This window comes from Temnothorax nylanderi, unplaced genomic scaffold, assembly GCF_030848795.1.
Source record: "Temnothorax nylanderi isolate EJ_2023f unplaced genomic scaffold, tnyl_v1.0 TNYL_tig0243_pilon, whole genome shotgun sequence".
NCBI classification, from domain to species: Eukaryota; Metazoa; Arthropoda; class Insecta; order Hymenoptera; family Formicidae; genus Temnothorax; species Temnothorax nylanderi.
Genome location: NW_027249305.1, coordinates 147953 through 164939, shown reverse-complemented (window position 1 = coordinate 164939; position 16987 = coordinate 147953). Strand labels below are relative to the sequence as shown.

The 16987-nt window shown below is 37.7% G+C and overlaps 1 protein-coding gene across 1 annotated transcript in view; it reads right to left on the bottom strand.

The window, feature by feature from the left end:
• Positions 1-3110, bottom strand: part of Gfrl (Glial cell line-derived neurotrophic family receptor-like) — a 61669-nt gene extending 58559 nt beyond the window's left edge. Inside the window, exon 1 of the mRNA XM_071718313.1 lies at positions 2943-3110. Coding sequence (XP_071574414.1) covers positions 2943-3027 — 85 coding nt within the window. The 5' untranslated portion in view covers positions 3028-3110. The remainder of the gene's footprint in view (positions 1-2942) is intronic.
• Positions 3111-16987: the final 13877 nt, after the last annotated feature.

Genomic DNA, 16987 nt, shown 5'->3' with positions numbered 1-16987 from the left:
CGAAAGTATCGCATCGATTTCAAAGGTATTTAAAAATTTTTAAAGGTGAAAAAGTCTTTAAAAATGTGTAGTTGTATTATATAAAAATATTGCTCAATGAATAATCGGATATAATTTGATTGTCTAAATATTTTTGTACATTTTAAAGTAATTAATAGTAATTAATTGAGAAAGTGGTAAAATCTTTGATAGCAATAAGTAATTAAATTTCATACAAGAGGTAAATAATGTCCAATTTCAGTTTAGAATTCTATTTGTCGACTCACGAAAGTTTCAAAGCATTATTAAACAAATTCTTTCTTATGAAGTAATATATCGTCAAGTTACCGTATTTGACTCATTTGGTCACAGATCACTTAAAAAGCAATCTTTCAAGCATTTTCATTAAACGTTTGACCCGACCTCGATACCGGTTTAGACACTAAATTGTATTAGTTTGTAGTTGTTGGCTAAGTATGTCATCGACATACCGTACAGCATTTAAAATTAATTCGAAATTGTAGCAAAGGCACGCAGATTTCTTTGTTTCGCGAGGTCGAAGTAGTTTTTTTTCTGCGTCGAGAGCAGCTAAACTGAATTGTTTGTACAATTATGTCTGTAGAGCGTTGGATGTTAATTACGTTATAACATTGTTACCGTAATGATTAATTGTTCGTTTATGTTTCCGCGCTGAAAACTGCTCTCGTCCAGTCACGCATTCCACAACTGTTAATGCTATCGTCGAGTGTGTATGTCGCGTTCATCGCTCGCACTATGCACCGCTGTTGGCGCGATTCATTCGTCAAACGCAACGCAAGAGACAACATTTGTCACACATGCGTGTGATGCGTGTAAAGATACTTACGTTTCACGTGCGTGCGTTGCACGCTTTGAGTTTTATGTTGTCTTATTAAATTACAATTGCGAGGCACGGGTAGAAGCGTTATCGATCCTGGATGTACAGTTGGATGTTCGATAATCGAGCGAAGTATAAATTAAAATAAATTGGGGTAAAAAGTGAACTAAATAAATAAATTTAAGTGATTACGCGGTTTAAATATATAATAATTAATTTTTACAACAGATTTGTATACTGAGTTTTGTTAGTATTGTAAATAATTTAAAATATTTAAATAGATACGTCAAGTATTCTATTATTATATAAAATAAATAGTTTGTTCCTCGCCAATATTGAATAACAAAAGAAGTATTTATTTCGACAACCTTTGACAAATGTAATTAAAAATAAACGTAACGTTTATTTTTAATTACATTTGTCAAAGGTTGTCGAAATAAATACTTCTTTTGTTATTCTATTATTACTTTTGTATAAATAATTAACAGGGCATAGTTTTAAAAATGATGGAAAAAAATTGATCTATATTAAAACATATTGGAATAGCGAAACATAATTTCGATTTAAAATTATATTTCTATTAGAAAAAAATTTTGTTCCTGAAATTGCTGCGGTAATACATCTCTAACGCATCGGTTATTATCTGCTTCTCAAAGTTAAGATTCATTGTTATCTTCGTTTTAATGCTTGCATCTCCTTCTTTAGTTAATTACGAAGAAAGCTTATCCGAGGGTGAGGATAACGTTCTCCGACGAGCCTTGAACACTGCGGTATCGCTTAAAAGTAATTGCCCCGTCGAGCAGCATTCTACCTCGCTCGCAACTTTGATGCCAGGGAAAAAAATGAGAGAGTAACAGGAAGTGGCTTCAGTTTAGTGTACGTCAGTTCTCAGCTGGAAGTCCGCTTTAAACGCGAGACTGATGTTACAATGAGCCCTTCTCGTTTATGCACTATGTTGATAACAAATTTCGCACTTTGTTGCAAGAATTTGAGAGCGCCGTCGATTAAGCATATATTATAAACGCAATTATCGTCATAATTATTAATAAATTAATTCATCCATTTTAGAAATTACTTTTATATCTTATTCGTAATATTTTAATGTATATCTGCATGTGATATTTTTTATTGTTCTTTCCTCGTGAGATACGGAAGTTGTAAATGATTCTTACACATTAAATAAATCTTTTAAATCTAATAGAATAAGACTTTTATCGAGTAATATATAGAATATTATATTGGCAATACGTCAATAATATTGCTATTTGTAACATTTTATTTTTAGTATGTTTATATATACGTGAAAAATAAGAGATATTACGTATATCTAAATTAAATAAAATTTTCTGGAATAAAAGTGGAAAATTTAATTCGACATCGTAAGATGCAGTTAATTCTTCTTAAATGAAATCTCAACATTGTAAGATTGTACGTGGCGATAATTGGCCATCTATCACTGTAGTCCAGGATCGATGCAAACACTTCGATGCACACATCGACAGAAAGAAATCAAATAGGATATCTGTACAAGATACACAAAGACAGACACGCAAGGATAAACCCCGTAAACTCAATGTAGATACGATAGAAAAAAACTTTTTATATATATCCAAAATTACTTCACAACATCGACAATCGCCTTTCACAAGGTGCTAATATAATTGTACTTGTTCATTCATGTCACAACATTGTATTTCGAATTCCAATTCATGATAAAACTTATCAAACGAAATTACTTCGTACACGTAGTTACGCATCGCGTGATGTGCATTTAAGCATATCACGTAATAGAATGAAATTTGACAAACTTTCATTAATTTTGCAAAGATTTTTATACCATTAACTAAACTAATAATAAATTTGCTTTTGCGATGGCATAGTTTGTGTACAATTAGCAGAATGTATCCAATAATAAATTAAATCTTTACTTTTCACGATTAAATAGTGCTATTACGATTATGTCGTTCGTTGACAGGACACATAAATTTAATATTCAATAAGTAATTACATGTACGATGGGAGTATATATGAATACATGGATAGAGAGAGAGAGAGAGAGAGAGAGAAAGAGTGAACTGTACAAATCGCGTATTATAGTTGGACTCACCAACGCAGGGATTGTGGTTCACCGTTGAGAAGATCTTGTCGCATCGCCGCTTGATATGATTATTCGGACATATGCAGCCGAACATTGGCGATAGTCGCAGTTGCGTCCAGGAATCATGACAAGCATCCCTAAAACAGTAATAGAGAACGTGGTTAAATGTATAAGAATTATTAATTATGTGAAAAATATCCGTCTTACATTTTAGAAAATATATGAAAAATAGTGGAAAAATATAAAAAAAAACACACAAAATAGTGAACGAAATAATAATATAATAATAAGAAAGCTGGACCGCATTAAGTTATTAACTTCATAAAGATTGCGTACTGGATATTTAATTGCAAGATACGGAATCACGTTAATAACAGGCCACTGTGGTGCATTGTAATCGTGAGCCACCGCTTTATAAATATTATTAATTAATCGCGATGAATTCCCGTTTCGCCTTGGGCCGCGTAAATCCCTCGCAGGAAGGATTAATGACTGGCCATCAAATATCGGCGTTTTGCCAAGTACATCGACCTACATCTGGTCCCCAATAGCCGTTAATAAATATTAAAATACGCAAACTCCGATATTCATCGAGCTACCGTATATACCATCGATATTTCGCTATATTTTTGCACATGTCTGTGTTCCAATAATTCGCGATAATTGCAAGACATTATCGATGCGATACATATCGGAATTTCAAAACGCGCATAATTAGCGACTGCTGTCTTCGTTGTATATATTGTATATTATAAAATAGCGCGTAGAAGCAATGGCGGAGTCTTTTATAAGTCCCGGCAAGTTTATTTAATAATGACATAATAATATAGTATATAACCGAGCCGTAAATAATTAAATTTTTGTAATAACTCGGAAAATTATAAAATTATAAAACAAGCTATACAATTTCCGATTGAGTTTGTGGAAACTCGATACCACTACTAAAATTACGATAAAATTAATGTAATAAGGGATAAGAATAACTCGGTGAGGAAGTACTAAAATTGCTGCATAAAAGTATGTAATATTTACGTAATAACAGTATAGTGTCTTATTTTGTTGCAAAGTTTATTCATAAAATGTTATTAATAAGATGGTTACATGTATGAAATAGCTCATTTAAAATTTAGCTGAAAATAATTACTAATATCTTCTTTTAACTGTTACCGATATACATATATTATACAATTATATCATATCCAATTATAATAATAAATAGCAAAGCAATTAGCGGATTGTTATATATATGTATAAAAAAAACAGAATTTTTAAAACTAAAGTAGACTTCTGCTTATTCTCTTCTTATCTTATCGGTTCAATTCACGTGCATGCACTCTACAGATTATAGACATACCAGAAAACTTCGATCGTCAAAGCTATAAATCGTAGCTTTTTTTTTCCTTCTTGTCGTGGAAGTTTCGTTAGCTTTGCAGGAGTCAATCGCGCGGGTTACGTACCACGCCTCATATCTGACGCGAGAACCCCGATCGGGAACTGAAACGTACTCAACTCCTTCCTCCCTTTTCCCGGACGAAAATAACGTAGAAACTTTACGCGAATCCAGACCAATTGACTTTCGAACTTACACGAGAACGCTTAACGGACCTTTCCCGCACACCGACAATCCGCCACGAAGTAACAGCTCGATGCAGTTCGATGCACTCGGTGATGCACTGAGCGATTCAAGTTACTTCGCTAATGATAAGGGATCACATTAGATCGTTTTGTAACGTTGAAAAAGAAAGAATACCCGGAATAAAAAAAATAATTTTTAAACATATCTTGAAATAATTGAAACGTTTTGAAATATTCGAGAGAAGTATATTTATAAGCTAATATAGGCAAGCATAATTAATGTAATACAGCAGAAATAAATTTAAAATTAATAATAATAATAATAATAATAATAATAGTAATAACAGCGATCGATACAATTAATTTATTTCTTAGCTTTTTTAAATGTACGTCTTCTTACGCGTCTAATATACAGATCGAATCTGCATCGAACACATAAATTTTCCTTGTTAAACCAATATGGTACTGGTCACTCTTTCAGTAAGAAAAAAAAATATATGGATGAGCGCAAAGGAAGTGTAATAGGTAAAGGGAAATTCGACATGGAGACTCTCGAGCTCAAAATTATTTGGGTTAATGGCACACACGCTACGGTGAATCTTGCTCGTCGAATTAGGGGTCAAAGGAGGCAAAAGCGAGCGGATGGCAAAGCTGGAACTGAAGGGACGGGGATGAGGGCGGGAGGCTGGAGGCAGAAGATGCATCAAAGGGTGCAAAGGTTCACGTAAGAACGAGAGAACGCAAGTCACGTTTCATTCCGCATCCTGTGATTTTGTTTGACTTCTTTTTCTTTCTGTATGGGACGATGTTGTCGCCAAATATTTTTATTGTTTTATCGTAAAGCCCTAAAAGATTTATCGTTATCTTTGTAGAAATCAAGTTTAATTAATTTTAAAAGCGGGGATAAACATTTTTACATCGTAAATGACATAAAAATATAAAGTATCAAATATTATTTATTTATTTATTTTATTATATCATTTTTGCACTCAGAGATTTAATTCGTAGCTATATTTTTATATACTATATTATTTTGTTACATAATACGTTAAAAATATGCGTATTACATGTTTAATAAAATAATCTGCAAATACTTTCGATCGTCTCGATTTCTCTTTATTTCGCAATAATACATCGTTATTCTGTCACCATTACACCTGATCGCTTTGCTACTATTGGATTCATGTGGCAGCTGTGAGTTTCGCGCGGCAACCACGCAAAGTTGCAGCGAATTTTGCGACTCAGTGATCCGCGCGTTTACGCCATTGCATTGGCGCAAATAAATCGCGTCACAGCGGTATGAATGCGCATAACCGGTTGGCTAAAATAAGAAATAACGGAGTGGAGATTCATGTGATCCTCATATACCGAAATCTTCGCGACCCATGCAAGAATCCGTCGGTTCTGCATCTTATATCCGATCGAGAGGCGGCATATTCGTTTCCACCCCATTGAGACCGAAGAAACTGTTTCGAAGAAAGTTCGCTTACTGAACAATTCGTTCTTTAAAGTACATAAAACCGCTTCTTTGGAACTTTCCCTCAATTACAAAGTTTTCGAAATTTGATCAAGAAATCCCTTACAGAACATTGATTTTCGAAGTGTCAGATCGATATGAATAAAAGAGTTAAAAGAAGTAGTAAGAAATTACTTCAGAATAACACCTTAAACTATAATTTGTAACATGTCGTTACAAATTAAAAATTGAAATTTTTATAAGAATTAAATAAGCAAATATTTTTTTTAAATTAAATAGCGTTATAATAAACGGATAATGTAGCTATCATGTAAATATCATAAATTATTGTTAAACACTACTAAAGAAAAATGCAATAAGCAGAACGTATTTTTCTAATTAATTACATATTAACCCAATATAACAAGCAAATAGCACTTATATTAGGGGAGACCGGGGCAATTCGTGACAATACGAAAAATTTCCCGCGCGGATAACTTTTATGCATTTGCTGGTAGAAACCTGTATTACAGACCATAGATGGGTCTAATGGTCCTCTATATTAGAACAAAATTCGGTGTGCGTATCTACTATGTTTCGTTGTCAGTGGCGGAAAAAGTATTTACCTTGTGTAAAAGTAAATTTTTGAATCTACGGATATTTTGTATTCAATACGAAGCAATTGCTTCCAGATTTGAAACGGTAAGTTTTACTTGTTCACCTGGCATTTACACACACATGTGTAACGCAGGTTGCATGCATTTATTTCTTGTCTGGGTTTTTCGGACCACGAAAGATAAAAAGTGACGCTGGGGCATTTCGTGACATGACCGCCTGGGGTAATTCGTGACACATTGCGTGAACAATCCTGGGAAAACGATGACGATATATGACATCCCTTCGATCGTCACCGATTCTTTGCCTTTAGCCACAACAAGTACAAACATCAGGGCCGATTCAAAGCAGCAGGAATCTTTCCTTTCAATCCTGACGTTTTTGGTGAAATCGATTTTTTACCCGGTCAAGTCACTGATCGAGCATGGAATGCAGATGACCAACCACAGCCAGGTACCTCAACTGAAAATGATGTGTCAAGGGCCTCAAACACAAATAGCGACGATGACATCCCCCTCGCTCAGGTCCTTCAATCCCTTCGATCGTTTCCAAAAGCGGGCGAAAGGAAAGTCACGACAAGAGGACGAAAACGAAAGAGAAATGCAATTTTGACTGACGCTAATGAACTCGATGCACTTGTTGACGAAAATGACGAAAGAGTACAAAATAAAAAAAAGAATATAAGGATTAAGCCCCCCAAGAAACAGCCAGCTTGCAGAGGACGTGGACGCCCGAGAAAGGTCGTTACTCGCAGTTCGGAAGACGACGAAAGCAAAGCCTAACGATTTTTTGCCCTTCCTATTCCATTTAATGTACAATTTGATTAATAAAAACCTTTTTTGAGTGAGTAAGTGTACGTTTTGATATAAATCATGAAAATAGAACGAATTCGGATATTGAAACCCGTTGAAAGAAGAATTGTCACGAATTGCCCCGTGCCTTGTCACGATTTACCCCGGTATTGGGGCAATTCGTGACACAAGACAGAGTGAGGCATTTCGTGTTCTACTTTAAAAGTAATGTGATGAAAAGACACAAATAAATATTTTTTTAAAACTAGAAGGTTGCACGATGAAAAAACCGGCTAAAACGTATTTTTATCTCAGAAAAAATTCAAAACCAAAAAATGTCACGATTTGCCCCGGTCTCCCCTACTTTAATATAACGCTGATTATTTAACTTGGATATTCAAAATAACTATTGCGTTAGGGCTTCGCGAGGCGTAAAATCGAGCTCCGGTCGAGTTGGATACGACTGATCGTGAGATTTCCGCGGAGGATCGATAGTGAAACGAAGTGGTACAGACGCGAATTAGTCAGCCGTTTCTGCGAAGGAAATCGTGACGGCTCGAAACATAGGAGTTTCTACGACTAGAAGTGTCAACGACAGAAACTCGAGATGTTGTTTCCTAATGTTCAGCCGATCGGTGATTCTGATTCGAAGGTAAACCATAATCCTCCGTACGAGTTCGCTGTTAGAATATGGCTCAGAATAGATGGAAGATTTGTCAAAATAAAAGAAGTTATATTGCTACAGATTGTGCCACGATACAGTCGATATTATCGACTGACATAAGCAGCACTGGAGAAAGAATATTTTATACAAAAAGCAGCATCATAAATTCTATTTATCTTTATGTATTATCAGATAACTATTTTATTAATATTCAAAATAACATTAAGAAGACATACTTTCTTGAAATAAAAGAACGAAGTTTTTCTTCTAAAACTAAACATTTTTCTACACTTTTTAATCTTTTTTGAATATTAATAAAATAATTATCTGATAATATGTATATCAAGATAAATAGAATTTATGATGCTCTTTTTTGTATAAAATATTCTTTCTCTAGTGCTGCTATATATATGTACATATATAATTTGTAAAATTACATTTTTCTTGTTCGTGTGAGAAATTGGAATTCCTGAAAGGAAATTAGCGAAATGGATTTTATTATATAAAATCTAGGCGGGTATTGTGCAAATCGTGTGAAAAGCACGACTTAAATTCAATAAGCGCGCGGTGTCCTGAAATATTAGCGCGATGTTTAATATTCGGTGCGAGTAGGGAAAGGTCAAAATTCGTATAACATCGCTGCATTGGACCAGAAGAGTTATTGCAATTTTCGTAATTTGTTCACGATATAAAATGCAAAATTAATTCTCGCAGAGATATTGCTGGCTGTTTAATTATCCATTGACAATCGATTCTTTGCGGAAAAAAATGACTGGTTATCGGAAAACTTTAATGAGAAACTATTCGTAAGTGTCTATTTTCTCTAGTATTATACATAATTCTGTACTTAGAGGTAAAGGATTGTATCTCCATTACTATGAATTCAGAAAAAACGAGGTTCAAAGTTTTAAATAGGAAAGTGGCGTATTTTTTTAGATATAAAATAAAGGAATCAATTTGATTTATTAAGTTTTTAATCAAGTAATCTAACATATTTAGCGGTACAACTGCCAATAACATGCTGTACCTAACCAAAATTAAGGCACTATAAAAATTTTTAATACGACTTTTTCTAAACATTGTATTTTAGGAACTAGTAATGATAGACATAAGACCTTTTACTATTATACGATTTAAGTTCCTGGTAGGTATATATTGAAAAATGTATTAACTCCATTTTGACAAAAACTGAAGATTCGATTCTTTACCTCTAAGTACAGAATTATATAACTATCTATCGGATCCTATTCTTTTTTATACATATACTTTATAAAGTACTTTTTATGTACTATCAATCTCATATGTATATAAAAACGAGTCGTTTTTATAGAGGGAACGTTTTGACGAGAATGGAACAGGTTTCCCCGAAAGTTTGATAGCGATTCGCGATGAAACGGTCGTGTTATCGCAGATGAATTACAGCGAGGGTCCCATATGCGACCGCCATAGAGACCCATTCTGCGGCAGCCCGGGCACGAGCGAACTCACTCCACTTTTCCACACGGAGTCTGACGGGTTTTCCGACGAATGCGGCCGCTTGAACATCGACAAAAGCTATGCATAACCGGCATCGAAAAGCTACTGAATAATACATACGCCTATCGAGTCTCGCGCAAATGATTAACGATGCGAGGTCCGAAAAGTCGAACCACTTTTCTTTTTTGCTCGCGTCTATTCCCTCCCTTGGGTGGAGTTCCGAAAACGCCCGACTTCCGATTTCGATGAAACTTTGTGAAAAGCTTCGTTTTGAGTTGAAATGAAAGTCCTTAAAAGGAATTTTGGCGACTCCTATGATAAAGCTATTTTTTAAGATGAAATGATAAAAAATATACGAAGACCTTCATAATTGTACGGGATGTTATAAATTGAATATATACTGTTTTTATTGAATAATTTTATATTTTTATTATATACTTATAGCAGAATAGCTAGTATGTATATATAAACAAGCTTGTAAAGCACGCCACGAACCCATGTGATAATCCACATAGGTAAGATGACGCGCTTTACTAATATTTAACTGTTCTGCTGTATACACTTTTCACGCGAACCGAAGTTCACCCACACCCCCCCCCCCCCTGCTTTCGGGGGAGGTGCGGTAGCCCCGAAATAGTTCACGCATACACTTTTCACGCGAACCGAGGTTCACCCACACACACCCCCCCCTGCTTTCGGGGGAGGTGCGGTAGCCCCGAAATAGTTCACGCATACACTTTTCACGCGAACCGAGGTTCACCCACACCCCCCCCCCCTGCTTTCGGGGGAGGTGCGGTAGCCCCGAAATAGTTCACGCATACACTTTTCACGCGAACCGAGGTTCACCCACACCCCCCCCTGCTTTCGGGGGAGGTGCGGTAGCCCCGAAATAGTTCACGCATACACTTTTCACGCGAACCGAGGTTCACCCACACCCCCCCCCTGCTTTCGGGGGAGGTGCGGTAGCCCCGAAATAGTTCACGCATACACTTTTCACGCGGACCGAGGTTTACCTACACCCCCCCCCTGCTTTCGGGGGAGGTGCGGAAGCTCCTCCCTCGCTTCGGCGTATAGATTAGTGACGCGCTTTAAAAGTATTTCATCACAAAGTTTCACCTAAATCGAAGCTCGGACATTTTCGGAAGAACAGCCTATATTTTTTATCATTTTATCTTAAAAAATGGCTTTATCATAGGAGTCGCCAAAATTTCTTTTAAGGGCTTTCATTTCAACTCAAAACGAAGCTTTTCACAAAGTTTCATCGAAATCGGAGGTCGGGCGTTTTCGGAACTTTATCCCCTCCCTTTTTCCTCGTCTTCTTGACTTCTTCGAATGTTCTCTCCGAATATAAAATTATGAAATGTACGATGTACCTATTTAAATGTATCGTAATACCTGTTCTGCGCGACAAGTCTCAATAATTTGTCTCTGCATAAAAACATGTTACACATAATTAATTGTAGATATCGATTGACAAAGAACTAATATTCTCTCTCTTATTAGTCCCCGTTTTTATCGATGTAATCAAAATTACGCAGGCCGCGTTTCCCGCGTTATCTTTAACATTTACCGCTCACTAAAATGTTGATCGATGTCGGGCGTTTTAGCTCGCGGCTCTCGCAGATCATCTCTCGACGTGTATAAGATCATATATAGTCGCGACGATGGAAACTGGCGACCAACAGCTTGGTTAAGGGTTGTTTGACAGCGGGTATGAAGCCCGACTCGGGACAACCCTTACACCTATCACGTGACGATACGGCCTCATTAAAATTCATAAGGCGACTCGCCAGTTCCCGCTTTAACGCCCTACGTCGTACGGAGCGCGCATTATACATTTATAGATGCCCTCGTGTATGTACGGAGTGTGTGCTGGCTTTCCGCAGTATCTACTTATACACAGATGTTCGACGACTCGATATACATAAGAAAACGCCTTTCATATATCTTTCATCAAATTGAATTTGCCTTATTTATGCCTATTTAGCCTTATCTTCATAATTTTGACTAATTCTAAGGTGGAAATGTAACTCATCATCAATATAATAAAAATATTTTCCTAAATTTAAATTGTCAAAGAGATAAATTATAAAATGTTAATAACGTTTTAGTGTATAAGTGCCAAGGTAGAGTGAATATTAAAACTTGATCAAGAAACGGCATCCCGTAAAGTACGATGTCAGTTAGCGCTAAGTAGGTATTTATTAAATCTTTGTTTCTCTGCCTGCCGGCTGCTTTCTCGGAGAGATCTCAGATAATGAAAAATATCTGCGCGTACATAATTACTATGAGTCGCGTCAGAAAGCTAACGAAAACATTATTTACCTTTATTTCTATTTCCCCCATTTTCTCTCAACGCAGTGAGAGATTGTCTCCTTTTTCCCCCTTCGCTATTCTCTCCGAACCACTTTTACTCGCTCCTTTACTTTCTTTTTCTTCACTTCCCTCGGAAAGTTACGCCAGGCAAAGTCGGCGAGCCCGAAGTTTCGCGCTGGAAACTCGCAGTTGCAACTGCATTCTCCAATTGTGAGCATTGAGCGCGCGCACATACGGGAAAAGTTCGCAATTAGCGCTAATTACGCTCGAATGGTCGACAATTAATTCGCGCAATCTGCCCCTCAATCTCGGTCACGGTTACCAGGTTTTGCGAAATAGAGCAACGGCGCAGTTGCATTTCACTTGACTGATGACGTAGGGCAAAAAATATCAAGCGATAATTTAACGCCTTTTGAATCATTTAGCTAAAATTACACGGTTGATTAGTCAAAGCTAAAACGTGATCATTCGTATATTAATTCTCCTTTCTTCTTTTGCTAATTACATACAAATTAGACATTCTACCACGTAAATTCTGCAACGTTAAATATTATCTTCCCTAACATTAATATTATATATATATTTATTTATATATTTATATCACCAAAATTTGATTTCTTCCAAATACAAGAAATATTGTAAAAACGTAAATAATAAAATAAAATGTGTTCTAAATACATTTGATGGACACACTATTTCATTTAATTTGTATTTCAACGTATCAACATTACGCCATTTAATTTCTGTTTATTATTATTACGCATTATATACATTTTCATTCAGGATATGTATATATAGAAGTTGTATTGTATTGCCTGCAACTCTCACCAGTAGTTAATTTTCTATTTTTCCAAATGCACGGCCATTGTGTATGATTTTCCTCGCAAATATTTGTACATTTCAGCAACAGAACGCTTAATGTTCTTCGCTTAATGTTCTTCTCAATCAGCGAATATACGCTTTGCATTCTAAAGCGCTCCGGGATTGCATTTTGCGAATATGAAATCGTATTTCACGCCGGGCGAACATACGAAGGCAATGGTATTCGCGATGAAGGCAACGCTACATTACTCTTTATTCATATCCTGAGAAAGTTGCAATAACTTCAGCATCGTGCGATAAATGAGAAGTTTTATCGAAGTTCCGCCGCGCCGCACTTGCGCGGATTGCACGCGTTCCGCGCACAGCCAAACTTCGATATTAACGCTAATTAAGGACGAGATTAATTTCGGTACAAGAACCGCCATCCGGTTGATAACTTGCAAAAAGACAAGTTTAGTCAAGCGGATTTAATTGCAAAGATAACTGCAGTGCTAAAAAGGTGCCTTTAAGATATACAACAATATTTTGCACCGAAAATCACGATAATATGAAAGTTATTCCAATTATCATTAATTAAACCACTCTATAATTGATTAAAATATTCATAAACAAAATATTATAATCGAACTATACTTAACTTGTCGAGCTATTTCACATATTATAACACGGTTTTCTACTTTTGTCTAATTAACGTGCAATTTATTGAGATAATGATGGCGGGCGCAGGAATGCAAAGACAAACATGCGTCGCGCAATGCGCTCTGCGTTAATTGACTAATCGCGTATTTGCAATCGCTCTTGTGACCAATGGCAAGAGTCGTATCGTCGCTATCGCTCTCCTTCGCCCGGGACGTGCCGGAATTCGCGTTGAAACCATCGAAAATCCCATTACGGAACTACGGCCTTGTAATTATGGCGTGGCGGGTCGCATACGTGCCGCACGTACGTAGCATCCTGTTACGCGTTTGCACCCCCTCCCTTCCCTCCCCGTGTGCACACACACATACATACACCCGGGCATTCGTCACAGCTCGCGATGCAACGAGAAATTTAGTGCACGATAAGGTCGTTGCCGTCGAAAGAGCGCTCGCGAAATTATGGGGCCGATTTTTGGGGAGAGATAGCCGAGGAGTGGGAGCGGCGCTAAATTTGAAGCTTTACCACTCGCTTTGTGAAAAACGAGGGTCCTTCTGTGTTTCCCCGAATAAATGCGTGTCGGAATTTCGAGCTTTTCGAATGCGTCATTATTTATACGGCGGTGAGAGTTTTTTTTTTTTTTAAGTCTCCGGGGCACACAATTTAATGCACACACGTGCACGTATTTACTCGTCACGGCCAGGCTCGCAACACGGCCAGGAGATTCGTATCGCGATAACGTCGTTCATGCGCAAAACGCTTGGGAAATTACAACCGTGATTTTTGAAAAGAGATATCAGAACGACGGGAGTGTGTAAAATTCGAGGTTTTCGAAACTAATGTACGAAACTTTGTTGAAAAAAAAAAATGGTACTTTTTCTCCCGCGGGACAGTCACCGCGACGTTTTTAGGAAATGCAATTTACGAGGCTTGCATTCAACGCTTGCGCGGGGACGGCGCGGGATATTCGGGATTCATCAGCGTAATGCGATCATAATGATTAAGGGCAGTGGAGTGGACGACGTTGGTAGCGAGAGAATGAACGAGCGAAAGAGAGAAATAGAGAGAGAAGGAGAAAGAGAGAGAGAGAGAGAGAGAGAGAGAGAGAGAGAGAGAGAGAGAGAGAGAGAGAGGCTGAAGAGGGGTTGAAATACACGGAAGAGCGGTGGCAGGTGGAAGAGAGACCCGTTCTCACCTGCATATTGTATGCCGTATGCTGCGAGTTTACCGTACTGAATTACCACCGCTCTCCGCCCCGCGGTTGCTTTCACGTTGCGCGCTCTCGTTTCTGCTGCCCTCCCCGCAAATCCTCCCCGCTCGCGCGCGGTTGTGTATGCCAGGCACGAGACTAACGCATAAATTAACACTTTGCCCTCTTCATTCCGCCGGACCCGGAAATTCTTCGGGGCGCCGGCTGCGCTCGAAATTCTGGGTGTAATTAACCTTCAAGTTAACTCCCGCGTATCGCGGTTACCGTTGTTACTCGGAATCTCGCGAATTAGGGCAATTCCGGGGGCCCGCGAGCCGGGATATCGGCTTTCGATCGCCAGGGATCACCGCACGGGACTTCGCTCGCGCGAGAATCGAGCTGATGGATGGATGCTCGACTTAATTTCGCGCTCGTTCCCGTATGGCCGCGTATTAAAAATAAATACGTTGAAAGGATATAGATACGGTCGATCTAATCCTGGAACATAATTAGATTTCCTGTGGCAATGTACACCGTCATAGTCAAGTAATCTTAGTATCTTCAATACTATTTTAGTACATCAATTATATGTTCTGAAATATAGAAGTACGTATAACAAAAGATTATAATATGATAAAAGTATAAATTATTTTAAGAAATATATTAAAAAGATATTTAATGTTCAAGATAATCACAAAATAATTTATATTACTTTGACTGTCTCTGAATCAGCTGTTTTTGAGTAATAAAAAGAATGTAATAATATATTGAAGAATGTAAAAGGTATGACAACATAGACTTTACAGATCCTTCGACTTGCTTCGGAGCTTAAGAAGAAGATACCGCGCACACATAATGTTTCCTTCAGCAACCTTCAGGTTTTGCCACGCTAGGACGCAATGATGCGTCCCGACGCGAGCGCGCGTAATTCCCGGTCGTGCACGGCATATCAGGACGTGCGTAAAAAAGAGCGACGGAGAGAAGGAGCTGGACCGGAAAGAGGACCCGTGGGCGAGCAAGGCGCGGGGATGGCGCTTTCAACCGCATTGCAGAATTACCCGGCCAAGTTCCTGCTCGGAGAGCATAAAACAACCGCCAACGGCTGGCTGGCCGACGCCGAAATTTATGACGCGCTTATATGCCGAAATGGAAAAGCGCATGGAAGTCAGTCCCTTACCCAACTTTGCGCTGCCGGCCGGATAGTATCGCTTGAGTTTATCGAAACTTCACGTGGCGATTGCGAATTACTGAGGTGGAATACATGACACATGGCCAACCTTTTATACCGCCATACGTGAATACCGTCATCCCAGTCTCTTAACATCTTGAATTCACTTTCAGTGTTTGACTTTTTAAATGGATAAATAGGCTTGTTAAATCTATCTTTCATAAAACGACCGTGTGATGTATTTTTATAGACCCACCTCCTCCATAAACTGAATATCAATAAATATCATATTTATCTATTGAGCACTCGTAGCCCAATAAAATTTTATTTTGGTGTTTACATCTCTTCTTTTTATCTCAGATCTTTAATTAATTGTTATAACTATGCCGATAAGAAACGTTATGCTCGGCATATTGATCAGGCGGACGCTGATCGTCTCTTTTCGTATTGCTAACAGATGGGGCGCAATTACGCGCGCCACGCGCAGGATGACGTCGACGTCAACAGCTTCATCGGCCCCGAAGAGAGGGAAGTTCGGCCTTTACCGAACAACACCGGTCATGCTTCTGGCTTTGATGGTCTGCTATGGGCATCTACGCTTGCCAGCTACCCCTGGCCTTGTCTTCCTACTCTACCTTCCTTATTTCACGTGCAATTGTAAGTGCTACTCCTCCGCGCCAGGAATCGCGGCCACGTCCGCGCCAGTTTCTCGAGATGTAACTCCGTAGATCGTGACTGCGCGAATCCACCCGGGGGAGACATACGTTCGCCGCTACGCCATTTCCATTGAAACTACCTCGATGAACGCAATGTCTTGTATTAAAGAGTCCGGCATAGTGTCAAAAATGTAACGCGAAAACTTGCGAGGAAAGTTGTTTCGTTATTCTTTTAAGCATTTAAATAATAATGCTGAGATTCTTAAACTCATTCGCAGATATCTGAATTCTTTTACATATATTTTAATTCTCAAATTTTCAAAATTTTTATTTAAAGATATTTTTAACGTTTCTGAATTTCTTTATATTCACATGTTATAAATGACAATAACGCAAGAATTCTCAATTAATAAGATGTACATGGCAAATAATGAAATTATTTAATTAACTGCCATTATCATAAAAGAGTATTTTAATCAATAATAATATCATATGTATGACAATCCCTTATTAAAGCTAACGCACGCGAGAAAATTGGTGCAATGACACGAGAATATCTCACAACTAATAAGAGAATAAAATGCATAATTAACAATGGGATTATTTAATTAATTGCTATTATAATGAAAGATTATTTTAATTAATGACAATATCATATGAAATGACAATCCCGAAGCTAATGCACGCGAG